This window comes from Drosophila tropicalis, unplaced genomic scaffold, assembly GCF_018151085.1.
Source record: "Drosophila tropicalis isolate 14030-0801.00 unplaced genomic scaffold, ASM1815108v1 contig_878, whole genome shotgun sequence".
In the NCBI taxonomy this organism is placed as follows: domain Eukaryota; kingdom Metazoa; phylum Arthropoda; class Insecta; order Diptera; family Drosophilidae; genus Drosophila; species Drosophila tropicalis.
In genome coordinates, this window is record NW_027173374.1 from 12,958,893 (window position 1) to 12,978,513 (window position 19,621).

Sequence of the window (19,621 nt, forward strand, 5' to 3'; positions counted from 1 at the left end):
AATTGTAAACGAAATGCAAAAAGTTGGCAAAGAAAATGCTTTTTGCGGTCATTTCAGTTGCACTTATTTGGTTTGACATTTCGAGGTTGAAAATAAATTGCAATATTTTAGGGATGAGTACATGAAAATTAATTCATTTTGCCAAAAACCTTTTAACCAATAACTGATTAAATTCTATTAAGAAGCTATGACCCAAAGGCACCTAAATTATTTATATAATTTGTGTGAATTAATCGTCTGTTTATGTTAATATTTTCAAATGGTATGAGAAGCTGCCTGGAGAGTCCTTTTAGGGTCATCCAAACTAAATCATTAAAGTAAATTACTCAACCGTCTTTTGGGGAATTTTTTTCAGCCAAAATTAATTGTGCCACTCACATTTTTGGCTTACTAAAAACAGACATATTTCTGCAATCCATATCATATGATAACCCATCATTAGTTGTATACAAAGAAAAAGGATTTTATGAGGTGATAATGTCAGAGTATAAAATGTAAAAAGAAAATAAAAGACCAGGCAAGGTATTTTTTATGTTTTATGCCTTTTAAGCAAACAAGTTGGCATATTTTTGAGCTTAGCTCCACGAACATAAAATGACGGTGGTGTCCTTTTCGCCCACCAACACACACACACACACACACACATGACTCAACCACATCATTATGAGACTTCTTTCATGGACACACGTACTCTTGGCCTGACACTACGTGCCGCAGTGTTTGCTTAGTGTTTTTATAGTGTAGTGCGGATGTCTGAGTTGTGTGTGTGTGTGGGTGTTGATGTAGCTGTGGCGTGTGTGTGTAGTGAACCATAGTTGTTGCCTAAGCTTCGTAACTCTATGCCATGTTGCATAACTTAGTTTCATCTACGCTTAATACAGTTTTACGGGCCAAGAGAAGAATCCAAACTCAGACACAGCTCGAAAATACTTTAAAACGCATAAAAATTCCAACACGTCGTAACCTCAGTGCTTTTAACGGCCTTCCCTACCGACAGCAGCAGCAGTCAGCAATCAACTACAGGGGACAGAAGAGAGATGAAGGATAGAAGGGTCACAGGAACATTGAGGGGAAGAAAAGGAGTGTTGGGGACTATCGCTTTGTTGCCAGTCATGCACATCAACTGAAGTTGTTGGAGTTGTTGTTGCTGTTTTTGTTGGTGTTGTTGTTGTTGTCGTCTCGCCCTGTCTGTTCCGCTGCAGTTAACCTGCAAAGTAGCGCAATTTGTTGATAGCAGGTGAAATTTCATTTGCGCGCAGTTTATATTTTTTATAACACCAACATCTAATGATGTCCTCCATACCCTTTTACCCTCTCAGCCCAGCATCTTCACAGGAGCAGTAAAAAGTTCCACGAACAACCAGAAAAAGTATGTTATAATAAATGGCCAAATGCATGTGCAAAAATGTTGCGCATCCTAAACACGTTTCGCCTGAATAATAAACGTAATTGTTTTTCTCTGTCGCAAATTATGCAAGTGACATAAATGCAGATACATACATATATGCATTTTTTTGTTTTTTAATTTTCTTTCAGCAAACAAGGCAACAACTGCTAAAGTACATTAGACGACCCATTATCATATATAGTGTGTATAAACAACTATGCAATCCTTTGTATCCATAATTAAAGTGAGAGAAATATTCATTTCAGCGGTCAGCTTCGACGTCTTCATTTAAATTTCTAATTGCGGCAGCAACAAAAGCTGATAAAAAGTTGTTGCAAAAACTTTTAATATAATCAGAAAAATGCTTTTGCAATATAAATTGAATTTTAGGTGACAAAAGTGAATACCAACAATTTCAAAGGACAGTCAGGATCTCACATCATCAACATAATAGATATTTTACAATTAGTTCGCTTAAAATGATATCAAATCAATATTTTTAAAATAACTCAGTGAATTTAGTTTTATTTAAGACATTTTAACTAGATTTCCAGTCTGTAGATCGTAATCTTTGCGCCCTTTGTCTTTTTCCACAACTCGTTTCTGATTCGAATGCTTCGTTTCCTAGCTGAATTCTGCTGAACTAGAGTTTTGGAGTATTAACCAAAAGGTCAAGGAAAGTCAAATACCAAATGACAGGCTTTGCTTTATTCAAAAGTCGTTTTTAAAATAGTTCTAAATTTTTCTGATTGCGAGAATACAACTTTTAAATTGTCGTGTGAGCTTTTATTTTGTTTAATTGAATATGACGCAAATGAAATGTTTAAATAAAAGTTTAATTTTTCGGCAAAAAAGGTAAAAGTTGGTCACACAACCAGCACACGGAGTTTTTCGTTGATGTGTCATGTTTGTGTTTTCGTGGAGGAAAAGGACTGGGACTGGGACAGGGACAGGTACAGGAGTTGACATTAATATCACTTTACCTCAATCTGTCCAATTTACCAATGAAACCCCTGAATCTCAGCTGAAAGTGCTTTAAACACGCTTTGAGAAGAGAAGCGGCAGACATTCTATCGTTCTCTGTCTCTCTCTCTCTCTCTCTCTCTCTCGCTCTCTGACAGTCTCTTTCTATTTGTATTTGGATTGGTATGGCAGGGTTTGGGTTGGTGCAACAAAACTGCCTTTTAACTTTTGCATAAAAACAACGCCAATGCCGCCGGCTGGCAGCAACAGCAGTTTGTTGATGTAGATGAGTGTGGGATGGGCTGCAGCAACATCGTTTCGTCCAGGCCAGGGCAGGCCAGGACCGAAAAGATGCAAAGGATGCAACTTTCCAGCTGCTAAACGAAAATATAAAACACTTAACTCGACTGCAGGGCGACATCAAACCCCGAAACGTGCCAGAAGAGATCCCTTCCAGCAACCCGGCAACCAGAAAGAAAAAAAAAACACTCCACCTAGGTTTGAGTCTGCTGTTGTCGCCATCATCGTAACCCGCCCCTGGCAACAATTTGATGGCACTGTGCAATCCTCTCGCCCTGCCAGCCCAATACTCTACTTTTCTCCACTCCCTTCTGACACTCAGCAAACAAACAAGAATAAAGCACACACCACAAAAAGGAGCGACTCTTCCCCGTGCTGTTCCAGCCTCTACTTGGCTGCTGGTTGTAAATTTGGGTCACTTTTTGGCAACAGTCTGTGTCTGTGTCCTAGTGAGCGGGGCTCCAACCTCAAAACAGTGGCCGGAAGTTAAGAAATTTGGGTTAAAAAATTACATTTATGCCTTCTCATAAAATTTTAAGTGTTGCTTTTATACTCAAATATTTTTTAAATGCAAAGTTAAAAGGGAAAAAGAAAAATAAATAAAAATCATTATTAAGCCTCTCCAGAAGATTCTTAATTTAACATATTCAAAATTTATGAGCTTATAATTTATAAATTTAAACTAGGTGTTTGTTTTCTCAATACTCTCATTTAAAACTCTTTCTATTCTTTTCCTCTTGTGTTGGATTGAATACTCAAATATTTATATAGTGAAATAGATATAAATCTATTTGATGATGAGACATTATAAATGTTGGTTCAATCTCCATAAATAAAAATTCAATCAAATTCTTACGTTCTAAAGGTAGAAATTGACAATTTTCTCCCACTATGCGACACATTGAATTTAAAACGCGGCTTACAGTGACCAACCTAGAACTCCGCCTCTTTCTTTTGGCTGGAACTTTGCTTTTGGCTTTAATAAATAACAGCTGAAGTTTAAATTGCCGTTAGCATAAATTATGAGTAGTTAGAGGGTAAGAAAAAGGGCTACCGAGACGGAGACAGGCATAGAAAGCGCGAGAGATAGAGAGATATAGTCAGGGGGGAAATGGGCTGCTGCTGCATTCAGTTGAGGAAAAAAGAAAAACTTTCCATATTTAGGCTGCCGCCTTTGTGAGATTTCAATTTGCCTGGTGCATAGAGAGCACCAGAGAAAACTGAAAACTGAGGAAACATGGAAGCCAGACTCTCATAAAGCATTTCCTGCACTCACGAATCGAATGGTGTTGTTTGAGTTTTCTTCCGCCACAAGCCATAGAAAATGGGAACGCCGTCTGACTGGGAGGGTTCTCTTCTTCTTTTTGTTTGTGTGTGTGTTTTTTTTTTTTTTTTTTTTTTTGGCCAGAGGTTTGTATTACGCTCCGCGGGTTGCCATCACATTTACCTAACAGCTAACAGCTAGCTATGGCAGCCATATCCGGCGATTCAACCATTCATAGCATATTTTTCTAGCCTTTTCTCCTTTTGTCTCACTTTGCCTTGCCGTAAATGTGAAGCCAGCAGCCGCAAGTATTTGCCATTGTTGGCGAGGAAAATGAGATGGAAAATACCGAAGCCCAAGATATGTTGGCTTGTTTGGTTTGCCTGTTTGTTGGCTGGTTGGACTGCGCTGTATTTGTTTGTTTGTTTCTTTGTCAGTGGGTATGCCAAGTGAGTGCTTAAGCATACGCCGCACTCTGGTATGCGACGGGCATGACATGGATAGCAAGGACACAATGTTGGAGTTTGGCTCGTGGTACCTTGGCATTTTTCAAAACATTCCTTAACGTCAGGACCGGACTTGAACATTTTTACATTTAAATTTCTAAGCAAGCTCTAGCATAACTAAGCCAAAGTCTCTAGAAATTACAATCCTCTCCTGCGACAGTTCCCTTCAAGAGGTCCAAACCAAACCAGCCATTTTTTCTAGTCACTTGGTTCTTTTCATTCTGTTGTTAAATTTCAGTTGGTTTTCGTGTGCTGCGGCGCAGCTGATGCAACAAGGCTGATTGGCTTATTAGAAGAAAAACTAATTTCACTTTTAATCTAGCAGCGGAAACCTAAACCGGAATTTGGGTAACTACTGAGCTATCCGCTTCAGCCTCCCACTTCCCTGCCGTGCCCACTTTTCCTTCTGGGGACATCATTTGCATTTAAAATGCAAATGACTGAAAATGCATAGAAAACGGAATTTCTGTTCGAATGAAAATGTGTGACACTTTGTGTGTGGGATGGGTATGTGTGTGTTGGTGTGTGGGTGTGTTGGTGTGTGGGTGGGAGGAGGTTAAGTGCAGTGCCAAGTCAAAGCCAAAAACTGGCAGCAAAATTCACCAGTGGGAATTTCGTGTGGCGAAAAAAAAGAAGGGCATAGCAGTATAAGTGTAGAAAATGATATTGAGGGTGTCGGTGTGAGTCGCTGTAACCTAACGTCCAACCAACCAGCCAACCAACCAACCAACCATCTATGCAAATTACGCGCAATGCTCTCTGTCATGAATTGTCACCCATTTTCCAACTGAGATGCTTCGACACGCGCTCAGGCCGCGCACCACGACCGCAGAGCATTTGCAGGATGACAGCAAAAATGGTGATGGCATGGTGAATGGGTGAAGATGGAACGAGAAGAGGTGGAGAGGCTGAAACATTCGACATGAATATATCTGCTGCTAATATGAACCATCCACCCACACAACACACGCACACACACACACAACAGCACACCAAATGGTTTCGAATTGCTAATTTTATCAGAACGTATAGTCGTATATGTGGGCGTTCAGTTTGACTTCTTTCGGGGACTCCTCAGTTCGGCTTGTGCACGGCTTTTACACTTACCCAACCAGTGAGCGGACATTTTGCTTTATCGCGGGATCTACGTTTTCATTTTATTGTGAAGCCGGGGTGTGTGTGTGTGTGTGTTTCCCTCGTTTTTATTTCATGGCAGATTTTCATTTTGTATTGGTTTTCCTATTTCTATTTCTATTCATGGTGACCCGACTCTGGTTCTCGGGTCTCTCTAGTCTCGGATCTCGGTTTGATTGCAACCGGGGAATAAAAAAGGACAAAAAAAAAATTAAAAACAATTCTAGGATTTGCATCAGTCAATTGACATTGTTACCAGGTTGGGACAAGGACAGATACGTTTGTTTTTTTTGGTTGCCATCTTTTTTTTTATTTTTTGTAGGACATCATTTAACCTTAAATCCAAATCGACACAAATAAAATCGCAAAAATTTTCATTAGTGTGAGTGGTTTATACAAATAAAGATTCATCATGGCCTTCAGGAATATTCAGCTCATATTTTTATGTAACTCAAAGATGGAAAACTACGTTAGGGACTTAATACCAAGTACTAAATAAAAGTTAAGTTCGATCGGTTTAAATAAGCTAGGTTTGAATTCCTTCGGGAATGATTAGAATTTTAATTATTTACTTTGATAATTTTGATTTATTGATCGGAATTAAACCATAAAGCTTTCATTTCACTATTTTTGTTTGCGTAATCGTTTGTTTTTCTTTCGTTGATCACGACGCCATTTCTTCCAGTATTTTTGAATCTTATGAGCTGCCCGATTCATCATGAACTTAATAACCCGCTGTTGATGAGCACGACGTTCGGCATCCTCACGCTTAACCACAATATCCTTGTAGACTTGCTCCACTTTGCGAAAGCCAACCATGAAGTCATCCAAAGCCTTTTTGGCCTCACTGAATTGTTCATTCAATTCCATATTCTCGACCATTTTATCACGAATGCCATGGTCATATTTCTTAATGATATCTTGTAGTTGCAGCAAAAGTTTGTTTCTAATTAAATAAAATAGTCATAATTCTTCTTAGAAATAGTTATGCCTGCCGACTTACTTCTCAGCACGTGCTTCTTTCTCCTGGATCATATTCTGCTTATTAATACTCTGATCTTGGAGTTTCAGTCTGTTCAGTTGTTCTTCAAGTTCGGCTTGCTTCTCCAAACTGGCCTTTTGATTGACACGCAGGGCCCGAGTACATTTCTCACTTGGGAAAAGACATAGGGAAGTTAGTAAACTGATCTACCAGCAAATGTGGCATTTTATTCTATATCTCACATTTCACTTTGCATTTGCTCACTGTTTTGTCGCCGTTTGTTGGCCAAATCGGATTCACATTTCTGCAGATATACTTCTTTGGCTGCCATTTTCCAACGTAACTGAATCTTTTGCACATATATCTTCTTCTTAAGATCGGCAATGCTATGCTTAACGACCTCGTTCTCCAAATACATGACATGAAGTTTGCGCTCCTGAGCTATGGCTTCCTTTGAGGTGCGATGCAAACGCTCCTTGGCCAGCTCGTAAAGCATTTCAAAGGCAGCCAGTAGCTTCTTCTCATCGGGTTTCAAATTGTTCATGAATCGTGGAAAGAGCTGATACATTTCCGAATTCCTTTGAAAGTAATCGATAATTTGTATGCAACCATGATCCATCAAGGGAGGCCGTTCCTCCCTCACTATATACTCCCAACGTCGAAAGAAATCTTCGACCAAAGTAATAGCTCTCTCATATTTGGTACCAGTAAGAACATTTGCCAATTTGTCTCGATCTTCCAAGAGTCGGGGTAATATAAGAGAAATTTTAACACGGGTTATGGCTTCGGTCAAGACACCCAAGACACAACCAATCTGTGTGGTTCGCACATTTGAGAAATCTAATGGGATATAGGGCACTAATTTTAGTTTCATTTGACTCTCATAGACCAAACGCACCTTCAATGGCCAATCGTATGTCGGGCATCTTCGATGATTCTTTTAATTTGCTGGCGTGCAATTTTTTTTTTTTTATATATTTAATTAAGTGTATAATTATGTGTATGTAGGTTCGTGTTTGTTTCTTTAATTTACAACATTAGTATTGATATTTGTGAGTTGACATCAAAATAGTTCAACTCTCAGTTCCTAATCGACTATAGTTAAGTGGGTGATTGTATCTACTTAAAAACTTGGATTTACTGGGTTTTTCCCTGATCCAACACTATCTAATCCATCCAACTTTGTAATTCCTATACAAATTTTTGACCATAATTTTGGAACTAAAATTACCTGCTTGGTAAGCCAAGTCATATCCTCCATCTCCTATAACCCTTTCACTATAATGGCTCAAGAACAAGCATTTTGACTTTGGCCATAAGGAAACAACTTTTAACCCGCTGCGCTATATGAACAAAGTTCTGTCACATTCTCCTTCCCCGCCCCCCTAATGCACTCACGAGTTCAAAATACAAATGCCTGAAATTTGTGAGTACAAATACCACTACTTGTTAGCCATTCATTTTTTTTGTTTTCTGTTTTGCCATGGTTTTTTCTTTTCACTGTGTGTCCTGTGTTCTATTTGTTGCCAAATTTATGGCTAACAATATTTTTGAAATGCGCATGTAAAGCCAATGCAAAAGACGCATAGAGCAAATGGCAAACAACTGGCAACTAGCAACGAGGCACCTAAATAAACAACGCGCACAACTCGGGGCATCTGTGGGGGAGCTGCCAGATGCCAAGAGGGGGCCAGAGTGGATTCAGGATGATGCCAAAGTTGTAAGCGGGAACAATGCGGCAGTGTAATTTGTATGCACAAAGCCACCACTAGCCTTTACTCTCTGCGACGATGATTCGAAATCCGGCGTAGTATCCTGAATTGAGCAGCTGCATAGCTAAGTGAACTCTTACGGTTTTTATCTCTATTTCCCATGCTCTTTGTTTTTGTCAATACTCTATTTAAAACTTATTGATATTAGAATGAATCTGTTAATGATTTGAACAAAATCAAGATTTTTGTTGAACTTTTCTTAAGGAATTCTAGAAATTGTCTCTTAAAAGCAGAGTTAAGAATAAGTTGTTTTGAAGTATTACTTTTTTGTTACCTAATGATGAAAACTTTAGGGTATTAGTAAGTGCGAACTTCTCTTTTGTATACTTTGTTTAACAATTTTTAACAACTTTTTTTATGTCATTCGTTTTGTTTCGTTTTTCGTTTTCCTGTTCCTCTTGTGTTTTACGCTTATTGCATTTGTCTCGATTCGTTTGGTTCGCACAAAAATAAATTGCCGGAAGTATGCAAATGTATGAGATGCAGCTTATCAGATATTGTTTGAGAGCTTGCACTTGGCTGTGTGTCATTGTGTGTTTGTGTGTGTTTGTGTGTGCATGTGGGTGTGAGTGTTTTTTTTTTTTTTTTTTTTTTTTTATAAATAGGGGGGAAAGCATTGAAAGCCGAGGTGTGGGACTTGGTATCGACCTTGGTTAGTGGTCACCGCACCGCACTAAAACCTACCCTATGCTCCGTATCCCTCTCGCGGAACCAACGCTGAAGTACTACTTCACGAGGGGGAGATGGCACGTATGCCTCGTCTAGAGTTTACCTAGAACTGAAGTTTTGGTTACGCTGGCGTTCAGCGCGACGCAAGGATTGCATGATGACTGCTGCCATGTGGCTAACAGCTAGCCAATTGTTTTGCGAGCTAAGTAGGATATCCATAAAGTCGTTGACTATAAATGGCCTCCCAATGCCTAGGCTTAGCTCTTCCCGTTCAGCAGAATATCTAGGACAGACAAACAGGACGTGTTCTGCGTCTTCTATATTCCCCGCACAGTGTGTGCAAAAGGGATCCGTCTCATGTTTAAACCTATGCAAGTAGGATTTAAAGCATCCATGTCCCGTCAGTAACTGTGTCAGATAGAAGTCAGTCTGACCATGTTTGCGATTAAGCCATGGCCGAATGTCGGGGAGAAGGCGCCTTGTCCAGCTCCCATGGTTTGAGTCACGCCATCTGCGTTGCCAGTTAGTCAGAGTCGTCTCTCTTCTAACTGGCGGCGGATCTCTATTTCTAGCCTCGTTAGCCAAGAGGTCTAGTGGGGCCATATCAGACAGCACCAAGGCGGCATCTTCGGAGACTGTCCTAAACGCGCATATGGTCCTGAGCGCGCATGTTCGGTACGACGATCTGCAGTCCCGGCTGTAGGTGGGGGATGACATCGCTGGTGCCCATATGGCGGCGGCATATAGGATGATGGACCTTACCACTGTCGAGATGAGCCATCTGCTCCGTTGCTTGGGGCCGCCGACGTTAGCCATGAGGCGAGTTATAGCTGACGTGGCCTTCGCAGCTTTATCTGCGGTATACTGCAGGTGGGCTTTGAATGTTAGCCTATGGTCCATCATGACTCCAAGATATTTAATGGCAGGCTTTGATGTTATTGAGCATCCGGCGACTTCGATCCTGGCTGTTTCCACTTTTTTCCTGCTGCTTATGAGCACGGCCTCGGTTTTGTGTGCGGCTATGGATAGTGAGTTTGCCTCCATCCATTCCAGAATCCTGAACACTGCTGCATTGGTGTTTTCTTCCGCTTGCTGTATATCCTTGGCCACAGTGACGATGGCGATGTCGTCCGCGAATCCCACTATGCGAGTGTCAGTTGGCATGTCCAATCGCAGGACAGTGTCGTACATAACATTCCACAATGTTGGCCCGATCACTGATCCTTGGGGTACTCCACCTGTGATGGTGTGTTTCCGTGGACCAGCTGCTGTGTCGTAGAGTAGCACCCGATCCCGGAAATAGCTGCATATCAGGTTAATTATGTACTCAGATATGTTTAATCGCTCTAGGGACGCGATAATGGAGTCCCAGCTGGCCGAATTAAAAGCATTCCGTACATCCAACGTTGATATAAGGCAGTATTTTTTGTTGCCGCCTTTCCAGCGTTGCCCTTCGATGGCTTTAGCGGCTATCTCTACCACCGAACTGATGGCGTTGATAGTGCTGCGTTTCCTCCTGAATCCGAACTGCCAGTCCGACAGTCCATGACGTTGCTCCAGTTCCTTCTCCAGTCTGTTGCAAATGATGCGCTCAAAAAGTTTCCCAATCACATCAAGCATACACAGGGGTCTGTATGCAGATGGGTCATCTGTTTTATCACCTTTGGGAAGTAGGACCAACCTTTGTAGCTTCCACCTCGTAGGGAACTCCCGTTGCAGCATGCATGTGTTGAAAAGTTCCACAAACGTCGACGCGTGTTTGCAAACTAGCAGTTTGATTACAAGAGCCGGGACCCCGTCCGGGCCCGGGGCCTTATGTACGTTTATCCTCTTCCCTGCTTCCACGACTTCACCAACATCTGTGAATATCGGTGCACATGGTGTTCCGCTCGCTGCTAAGTTCCTCGTCGGCCTTGAAGGGAATAGCGTTGCTACAATGTGACCCAACTTGGTTGGATCCGTTGGCATTATGCGCCTGGCGAGTTTGCCCATAACTAGTTTATAGGCAGTCCCATGTGGCTGCGCATCTGCATCTGCGCACAGCTTCTTCCAGCAGTCCGCTTTACTTCTCTTGATCTCCATATTCAGGTTGGCTCTTTTCCGTTTGTAGTCTGCAAGCAGCTCCGGAAACGTGGGCATTCTGCGGGCACGTTGCTGTCGTCGTCTGGCCTGATGACATTGCCTCCTGGCATCCGCAATCCTGGCATTCCACCAATGTACTGGCTTACATTTGTTGAGTCCATGCCGTTTGCGTATCATGGCTGCATCACATGCTCTACGAAGAATGTCGCCCATGTGGTTGGCCTGGGTGTCCGCGTCCGCGCTGCTGCTCCTTGTCACTTGGGTCATCATGGTGAATAACGCTTCTTCGCTCAGCGTGCTTGGGGCCCAGCTGTAGAACGTCGTTGGTGTGTGTGCAGGTGGACAACTCTTGATAGAGCACACAATGGCGAAGTGGTCGCTGTGCGTGTAGATATCCGAAACTGCCCACTGCGCGCTGCGGGCTAGGCAGGGGCTAGCAAACGTGAGGTCGATCACGGAGCCTCTGCCAGCCTTATTGTAGGTGTGAGTGTTGCCTACGTTGAGCAGACTGATGTTGAGTGTGGCAAAAGCGTCCAGCAGGGCCCTGCCCCTTCTAGTGGTCCTCTGGCTACCCCATTCCGTTGCCCATGCATTGAAGTCGCCGGCTATGATGGTTGGCGTGTGGGTTCTGGCGTCCTCCACTAATCCATCCAGTATGCTGCAGAATTCGTCGATGTGTTTGCTCGGTGCTATGTAGCAGCTGTAGACATATACTCCATTGTACCTCGCCCTTACATATCCGTCCGCGCTGTGCTGATTCTCCAGATATGTCCTGCTGTTGCTCCAAATTGCCGCGCCATAACGGTGGTTTTGCGTCCAGCTGTGGTCCTGTATATGGGAATATGGCTCGCACAAGATTGAGAAATCTACTTTCAGGTCCCGCACAGTTTGTTTTAAGAGGTCCTGTGCCGACCTGCAGTGGTTTAGATTAAGCTGTAGAAACTTAATCCTTCCTATTACTGCCAGCCTCTACAAACAACGGGCAAGCTCTGCTGAGCGTGTTGTGCGCCGTATTGCTCCGCTTATGTCGTGTGCAAAGTATGCACGCTGCCTTCTGGTCACACTGCTTTGAAGCGTGATCCTTGCTACCGCAGTTGAAGCATAGCTTGGATGCGTCGTGCTTGCTTCTGCACCGAGCTGCTGTGTGCCCAAAGTCCAGACACTTGGTGTCTGGGTGTGAGTGTCTATCTGTCTGATTGTGCTGAGTTGTGCCTTGGTTGTGGGCGTGGCCATTTGGCACTCATTTGACTTGCAAAAAGGCGATCGAATCCGAAAACGGTCCCAGGACCCAAGCGATGTAAACAAAAGTGTAGGAAGCGACAGCAAATAAGTTGAAGAGAGAGTGAGAGAGAAAGAGAAATGGAATTGAACTGTCAGTTGCAGTCGACACACGCCCCAATCCGATTCACCTCAACCCCTTGACCCTTGACCATGACAACCAGGAAGTTCCTATAGAGGTGGAATATTCAAATTGAATTACATTTTCACTTTATCTATACTATAAGTTAAAAAAAAAAAAATGCGATACCTGCAGGTGACGAACGCGAACGCGATGATAGATAAAAATTAATTAAAAATATTGAACGCCATTTTAAAGTTAATACTTTATCTTCAAATATTTCCTTTTTACTTTTGGAATTTCTTTCTGTCCTAACTGAAAAGTTGTGTTTGGATATAATTGAATTCATTAAAGATCAAGACGCCAGTTTCCAATATTTCACTGATATTTATTTCCACAGTGACCATTTTATGTGTGATATGACTTGGCCTTCATTTTGGCCAACTTTTATTCGAATGCCTGGGCTATTGTTCTGTTCAGTTGATGCTCTTACTCAATTGCCGAAAATTAATCCATTGCCGAGTGGCAGTGGCAGTGGCAATGGCAACGGTGGCGATGCTTGATGTCATTTATCATCGCACGAACTTTGTGACATTTATGGTGTCTGACAGGAGGCGAGATGGCAATCTTCATGGCCACCAAGAGACTTGACAAACTCTCGTTTCATGTTCCTCTCTCTTCTTATAATCGTAGAGTACGAGGACAAGGACATTTGACATATTTTTTTTCTCTACAGCCCTCTCTTCTACACTTTATTATTTGATATTTCCATACATTTTGCTCATGTTCTGTTTTACATTGCCTTATCTTTTGTTTTTTAACTTGTTCAGGTTACTGCTATGTCCAGAGAAAACTTATTGATAAATGATTCTGATGGATTTTTATGGCCAAGCCTGTCAGCTAGGATAACAGGATGGCTAACGAGACGAGAGGAGATGATTGGTAGGGGGTGAAGATAGATAAACTCACATGTGCTAGGGCTGCTTATCAACAGTTTAGCGGCTTGTGTGCCTGACAGGTGAATAAAAGCAGCTGTCAACACTTTTTCATACACTCGACTCTCTCGTTCTAGGTGTGTTTATCTGTATGTGTGTTTTGTGTGTGTGTGTGATGGATATAAAATTGCAGCTCCATTAATATTGATATAGAAGGTATTGATTTTTTCTTTGCTTTCCACAATATAGATATATTTTCTTTCTTTGTTTCCGCTGGGAAGCTGGGAAAGAAATGATTTAAGGCCAAGCTTATTGTAAATAAAAGATTAATGTTTCTCTTCCTTCCCTTTTTTTGTTTGTATTCAGAGAAGGGTCAAAAATTGAGTCTCACACTTAACAAAATGAAGTTAGTCAGCTAGTCAAAATTGAGTTCAAACCCAGATTCTTATACACAAAAAAGCTATTAAGGTGTTAATCTTTTATAGCTGGATCAAAACCAAAATTGTTTAAAGATTTTACAATTGAATGTTGCTGCTAATATTAATATAATTTCTATGTACAAATAATGATGACTTACTCCCTGTGCATTATTCAAGTGGGTCTGAAATACTCTTCAGTTGCTAAATGGCTTTGTTCTCTTTCGAGGAATGTACCATAATATTTTCCATAGAATTTTTGCCTCATTGCAGTTATAAGAAGCTATTAGCGTATTTTTTGGGCTTCCCTTTTCCTCTTTTGGCCTGTCGCAGCCACTAAAAAAAGCTCGAGAAGCCAAACATAACACAACAAAAAATTGAGAAAAAGTGAAAAAAGCAAACATGAAAACATAATTCATGAGCTCTGGCAAAATGTTGAATTGTAAATGATCAGGCAATGGAAAAGCAAAACGAACAAAGTTATGGCAAGCGAAAGGAAAAGCAAAATCCGCTAGAAAAAAAAAAACACTTTAAGACCAAGCAAATGGCTAAAGAAAAGAGAAAGTTAAGAAGTAAGCAAGACACAGAAAACAAAAAAAACAAAAAACAACAACAAATAGAAGTATTATTTATGTTTGGATGCTAGTTGGTTGGCCATTAAGAATTCTACAGAGTTTTTATGGTGGCGAGGCCATACCCTACCATATACATACATACATACATACATACAAATACATACATATGTATGTATGTATGGCATAATATTTCTTAAATTCTATTGATTTTTCCTTATGGCCGACTTTTCTTAAGTCTTGTTTTTTTTTTTTGCCGCCTCTGTTTGTGAGAGTGTAAGATTGATTTATTTTCTCAGTTTTTGCTTTCATTTTTGCTCTTTCTCTCATTTTTCATAACTTTTCCTTTTTAGCCGTAATTTATTTGTGAAGCGAAAAATAAATTGTTGGAAATTTGTAAGCATTTAAAAATGATTTGCTGCAATGGTATAATTTTTGCCTCATAGTCTGTCTGTTTTCGTGTTTTCTCTTTTGATTTGCAATAAATCCAATGAATGAAAATTATATGCATGAGAGGGAGCGATGAGTAAAGAGACGATGGTCGGTTATCATCGAAGAAATGCTGGCAACTGCCACTTAAGTACTATAAAGTGTGCATTTTGTGAAGAAATTTTGCTCGTACAGCTGCTAAACGAAAAATTACGTATACGTATTTTGGCAGTCGACTAACATCTCGCAGCATATAAATTATGGTAATAAAAATAAAATCAACATAGCGCTACTGAGCCTTTGTTTTTAGTTATGTTCTTCTTTGGTTTCTACCAGATCTCCTTCGTTTCTTTAGAAATATTTTGAATTCAGGGCTTACCCTATATCTAGGTACTAAAGAGGTGTTAATTTAAGGCAAATATCTAGCCTGGATGTATTCTTTTCCCTTTTTAGTCATAAGACTTAGTTCAAGAAAGTAAGAAAATCGCAGACAATCGACTTAATTATGTTGTCAAACTGATCAATCATTTAAGCATAAGCCCTAAAAATTGATCGAAATGAAAGCTACAGTTATTTAGATAGTTACAGGGTATACGAAACTCGATGCTTAGCTTAATCGTTTTATATTTCTTTTGCTTTCTCGTTCACTGTTTGGCTGGGGACATTATTTTTCTGCTTTCATTTCCGTCTGTTTGGTTTTATTGCAGTTCTTACTGTGCTTTTTCTCTGCCATGCTGTTGGTTTCACATTTTCCCACTGAAAATAAATATCAGACAAAGCAGCAAAAAGAATAAAATAAAAATACCAGAGAAAAAGAAAATTTTTTGCCAGCTTCCAGTTCCGTCAACCATTTTTACGAATTTTCACTAGAAAAGAACAAATTGTTATAGTTGTTGTTGCTGCTGTCGCTGTTTCTGTTACTGTATTTGGTTTATCCTTGGCGTTCGCTTACGCTCTTTTCCACGAAACAAAACAATGAAATGAAAAATTATGGCTGCCACCTCCTCCGCCTCCTTCTCATCCAATCCGGTTCCAAAACCCACTTACCTACCCAACCAACCAACCGAATTCCCGTGCCGACAGCGAGTCGCTCTGTGTGTAAATGTGTTTTTGCCATCAATTTTTATGGCAAAGCAGAGTGTATCAATAAATTATACATAAAATGCAACTCCATTCCCTCCGGCTCTTCAATACCTCGTCCACTCGCTCTACGTTCGGTTTCCCTCGATGTCAGTCCGTTTGTCCTTTTCACGTTGGCTATCAACTTAAATCTTGTTGAGCCATTGAATTGATTTTGTGAGCTAGCACAAAATGCATTTTGAATTTTACCAATTGGCATTTCAAGTTGCCATTGCTGTTGCTCAATTTCTTCTTTTTTTTTTTGCCCTTTTGTCCCTTTGATGCACTTGTTGGTTTCTCTAGAGGATTTACTTTTGAGGTTTTTCATTGAGGTTGCTGAAGCGGTTTATTTCCTAATAAGCTTAGTTGAAGTGCACTATGAAGCAATTAGTTGAGACTTTTTTCAAACCGAGATGCTTTCAGTTTTAAAGCTGGATTATTGTTTGCCAATTAAAACTAAGCTAAGCATATTCTGAGAACTTACAAATCTCCGTAATTGAAATCTTTTCACCTTGCATACCAATGTCAATTTATTATGGCATTGAATGTGAGTTGATCAAGTGGTTCACGGTGCATGGTTAAAGTGCGCGAGACATTTGCACTTCAGCCTTTGGCTCAATTGCAATCGTCTGGCAACGGATGCATGAAAAATATATGAATGAGAGCCTGGTCTGAAACAGATGTTTTCCTTTCTCTCTCTCTCTCTGGCATTCTCTCCCTGAATTCTACTCATACGCCATGTCAGCCCAGATGCACAATTTACACAATTCCTGATTGTTAGCGTTGCGTCAGTTCAACAACAACAATTATTAAGTTAATTGCTCTTCAAAATAAAACGAGAGAAAAAACCATGTAATAAAACATCTCCATAAAGTGGTTTTGTTAACACACATACACACCCACACGCACATATGTACATACAATTTGTTTCGCATATCCTCACCCCATATAACCACTTGTGTATTCAACCTGCACTCAATGTCAAAACAGTTCACACTCTAGGCCAAACATTTTTCATGGTTAAAATTCAATTTATCATCGCTCTGCTTCGTCTAGCATTGACAACGACATTTGCCAAGTGGTCCAACGAGACCAAAATGAGGCGCCAATTGCATTAACAACTACTGTCAAATCGATGGTTGCCCTCTGCAGTCAGAATAATTGTATTGAACAAGCAAAAGCAACTAACTATCCATCGTTATTCAAATTTAACGACAATATTGATAATGGTTCAATTGACACTTTGGCCAAGGCAAATAATCTGCGAGAGGGACATAACATGGAAATAGCTAGACTTTAAATTCTTTCACTTGATTTTTATATTATTGAATGATCGTTGACAGAAAGCAATAGTAATTTAAGAAAAAGACAACAACTTTAGTATTCAAGCTGTTGATTTATGAAAATTTCGTTCAAAAGTTATTTGGTTTTGAGCAAGAGGAATAAATCTTTATGACATTTTATTTAATAAAGAAATCTTTTTTACTTGTCTTAATTTCAATCTGAACGGACAAACACATATGCACTCCAAACTACAATTTCTTGGCTACATTTTGCAATTCACTTACCAAATATCATGTAGACAATGCCTCCAATAAGCAATTGTGTCATTTGTGGGCAATTTTGTGCGGGCCTTAGGCCCAATTTGAATATTCGCATTTTCAAGCGTTTCTCTCACAGGCGCATTGCTTTATCCCTCGTTTCGTAAAAGTGTTCACTTACGTAGAAATAATGTGCAAATCGGCACTTTTACTCAATGAAACCGATGCTGAAATGCGGGTGCAATCCGCCAGCTGAGATATAGATATAACATTCAGAAGCATTTAATACATGGAAGCAAAGTTTTGTTTTTTGTTTTCTCCGTATTCCTGCTGAGATGGCAAAAGATATGGTTAAATGTTTTTCTCTTGTATCTCTTGTACGTTTTTACTTTATGCGGTGTAAACAATTTTCACTTTCACACTGACAGTTTGGCTTAAACAAAAATGGGGAGTGGCCAAGAAGAATGCGGGAAGTCGATTCGTATATGAGATATATTTTTTATGGCCAATTTTATTGCACAAAGTTTTCATATATTCAGTTTTGGTTTTATGTCGAGTTTCTGTTGTTTTTGCATATTTTCGTTTTGTCGAGTTGAGTTGAGTTCTATTGCCATTTGGTTTGACAAATGCATTTGTTTATTTAGCTTGTCTGTGGCATTTAATGTGAATTGGTTTACTCTTTCGTTGTGCTAGATGTTATTTATAACATTTTCCATGGTCCGTCTCTGGCTTTGACTCTGGCCATTCGCCGTATTCGAATTGGTTGCCTCTCCCAAACGATTTGTCTTTGCTTTCTGCTCTCGTTTATTTATCTGAAATGAAACAAAAACGGCAATCAGGATTTTTAATGTTCACTGTTAATAGGGAATCGATTTATTTTCATACTGCTAAATGCCAAAAGATTTACTCTTGCAATGGACACATGTGCTTTGCTATTCGTATGTTAGATAATTGCTTTTGGCTCTGTGTTCAATTCCGTGTTTAGTTTTGCTCTCAATTAATTATCTCAAGTTAAGCCATTTTGTGGGCTTACTTTGGTCTCGAAGATTTGGTGGTATTGGTATTGCTTTTCCATTGGCTGGGGGCCATATGCCAATAGTAAAACAACAACAATCCTTGTTACAATACAATTTGTATTCAATAGGGCCAAAACTAATCATTGGGAAATGCCATGGGAATTTAATTAATTTATGCGCAAAAAGGGTTACAATCGCTTTCGATTAAGAGTTTTGCCTTAGTTGACTCCAATGGTTTTTGATTAAAGTAAATTGATATATGGCTAAAGATCAATGTATTACAATTATTTACAATCGATAACACTTTAAGTTGTAATTGCTTACATGTTGTTGTTTAGGGACTTAACTATCAAGCTTTGCTCGAGCGTTTATTTTAAATTGATTTGTCTGCAACAATTTGAGCAATTTAGTCATCAATAAAATATTAATTTGAAATGTAAGCAAACTTTCTCAAATTTCGGTCTTAAATTAATTAAGAAATTTACTTCAAATGGCATAAACAAAGGAGTAAAAAGGAAATGATAGAAACTTTCTTAAATATGTCGAATTTAAATGCTTTCCATTGTTCATAACACTTCCTCCTTATCAACGTGTTTTGCTTTCGATTTAGCCATATTTAAAAACTTCTGCCGGAAGCCGAACCTAAAATGTGTTCGACTTCATTCGCTTGGAATAAGTAAGTGCTGCTCAATTTGGTCGTTCAACTATGTACTTCGTGGTTTCGTCATTAAGCCATTAGGGTAAGGGGTTGTTGGGAGTTGGTTAAAGGGCGCTTGAAGGGGTTTTGTTTTAATGGCGTAACCCCAAAACCAAACACGTGCGAGAAAAGGAAACAAATACCGAACCGAATTGAGTAACATTTGTGGCAAAGTTTACCCAAAAACCAAAAAACGAAATAGAAAAAGGAAGTGTGCGAGGAGAGTAAGCAAGAGACTGTCAGGACATTAATATTCACATGAAATAGCAAAAACTGTTTTCGTTTTCCCAAAAACAATTCAATGTGAAAATATTTAATTAGAGAAATTGTTTAGACAAACTTTTTAATTACGATTCGCTTGTGTGAGCATTATATATAGTGAATACAACACATGAACATTCTAAGTCTGTATATGTGTGTATAGGGAACCGAGTAGGTGACCCGCATAAATCTTTTGAACTGGGAGGAGCTTACATATGCCATAGACAAGAAGCTATG

General features: G+C 39.8%; 2 protein-coding genes across 3 annotated transcripts in view; both read right to left on the minus strand.

The window, feature by feature from the left end:
- dpr11 (defective proboscis extension response 11) overlaps window positions 1–19,621 on the minus strand; it is a 73,349-nt gene that overhangs the window by 22,607 nt on the left and 31,121 nt on the right. For both annotated transcript variants that reach the window (XM_068301218.1, XM_068301219.1), the window contains exon 2: window positions 17,438–18,222. In XM_068301218.1, the coding sequence (XP_068157319.1) occupies window positions 17,438–17,528 (91 nt within the window). In that variant the 5' untranslated portion in view covers window positions 17,529–18,222. The remainder of the gene's footprint in view (window positions 1–17,437; window positions 18,223–19,621) is intronic.
- Window positions 6,142–7,580, minus strand: LOC137585239 (dynein regulatory complex protein 10). Its single transcript, XM_068300939.1, has 4 exons — window positions 7,435–7,580; window positions 6,779–7,376; window positions 6,558–6,707; window positions 6,142–6,500 (listed from the first exon to the last, which is right to left on the minus strand). The coding sequence occupies exons 1-4, from the start codon at window positions 7,460–7,462 to the stop codon at window positions 6,179–6,181; spliced, it is 1,098 nt and encodes a 365-aa protein (XP_068157040.1). The 5' UTR covers window positions 7,463–7,580; the 3' UTR covers window positions 6,142–6,178.

Bases quoted from the DNA above. Each gene is read 5' to 3' on its own strand.
- LOC137585239 (XM_068300939.1), bottom strand. From the start codon at position 7,462: ATGCCCGACATACGATTGGCCATTGAAG. The intron at 6,708-6,778 runs GTGAGATATAGA...TCTTTTCCCAAG, and splicing joins GAGCAAATGCAAAGTGAAAT to TGAGAAATGTACTCGGGCCC. The intron at 6,501-6,557 runs GTAAGTCGGCAG...TTATTTAATTAG, and splicing joins AAAGAAGCACGTGCTGAGAA to AAACAAACTTTTGCTGCAAC.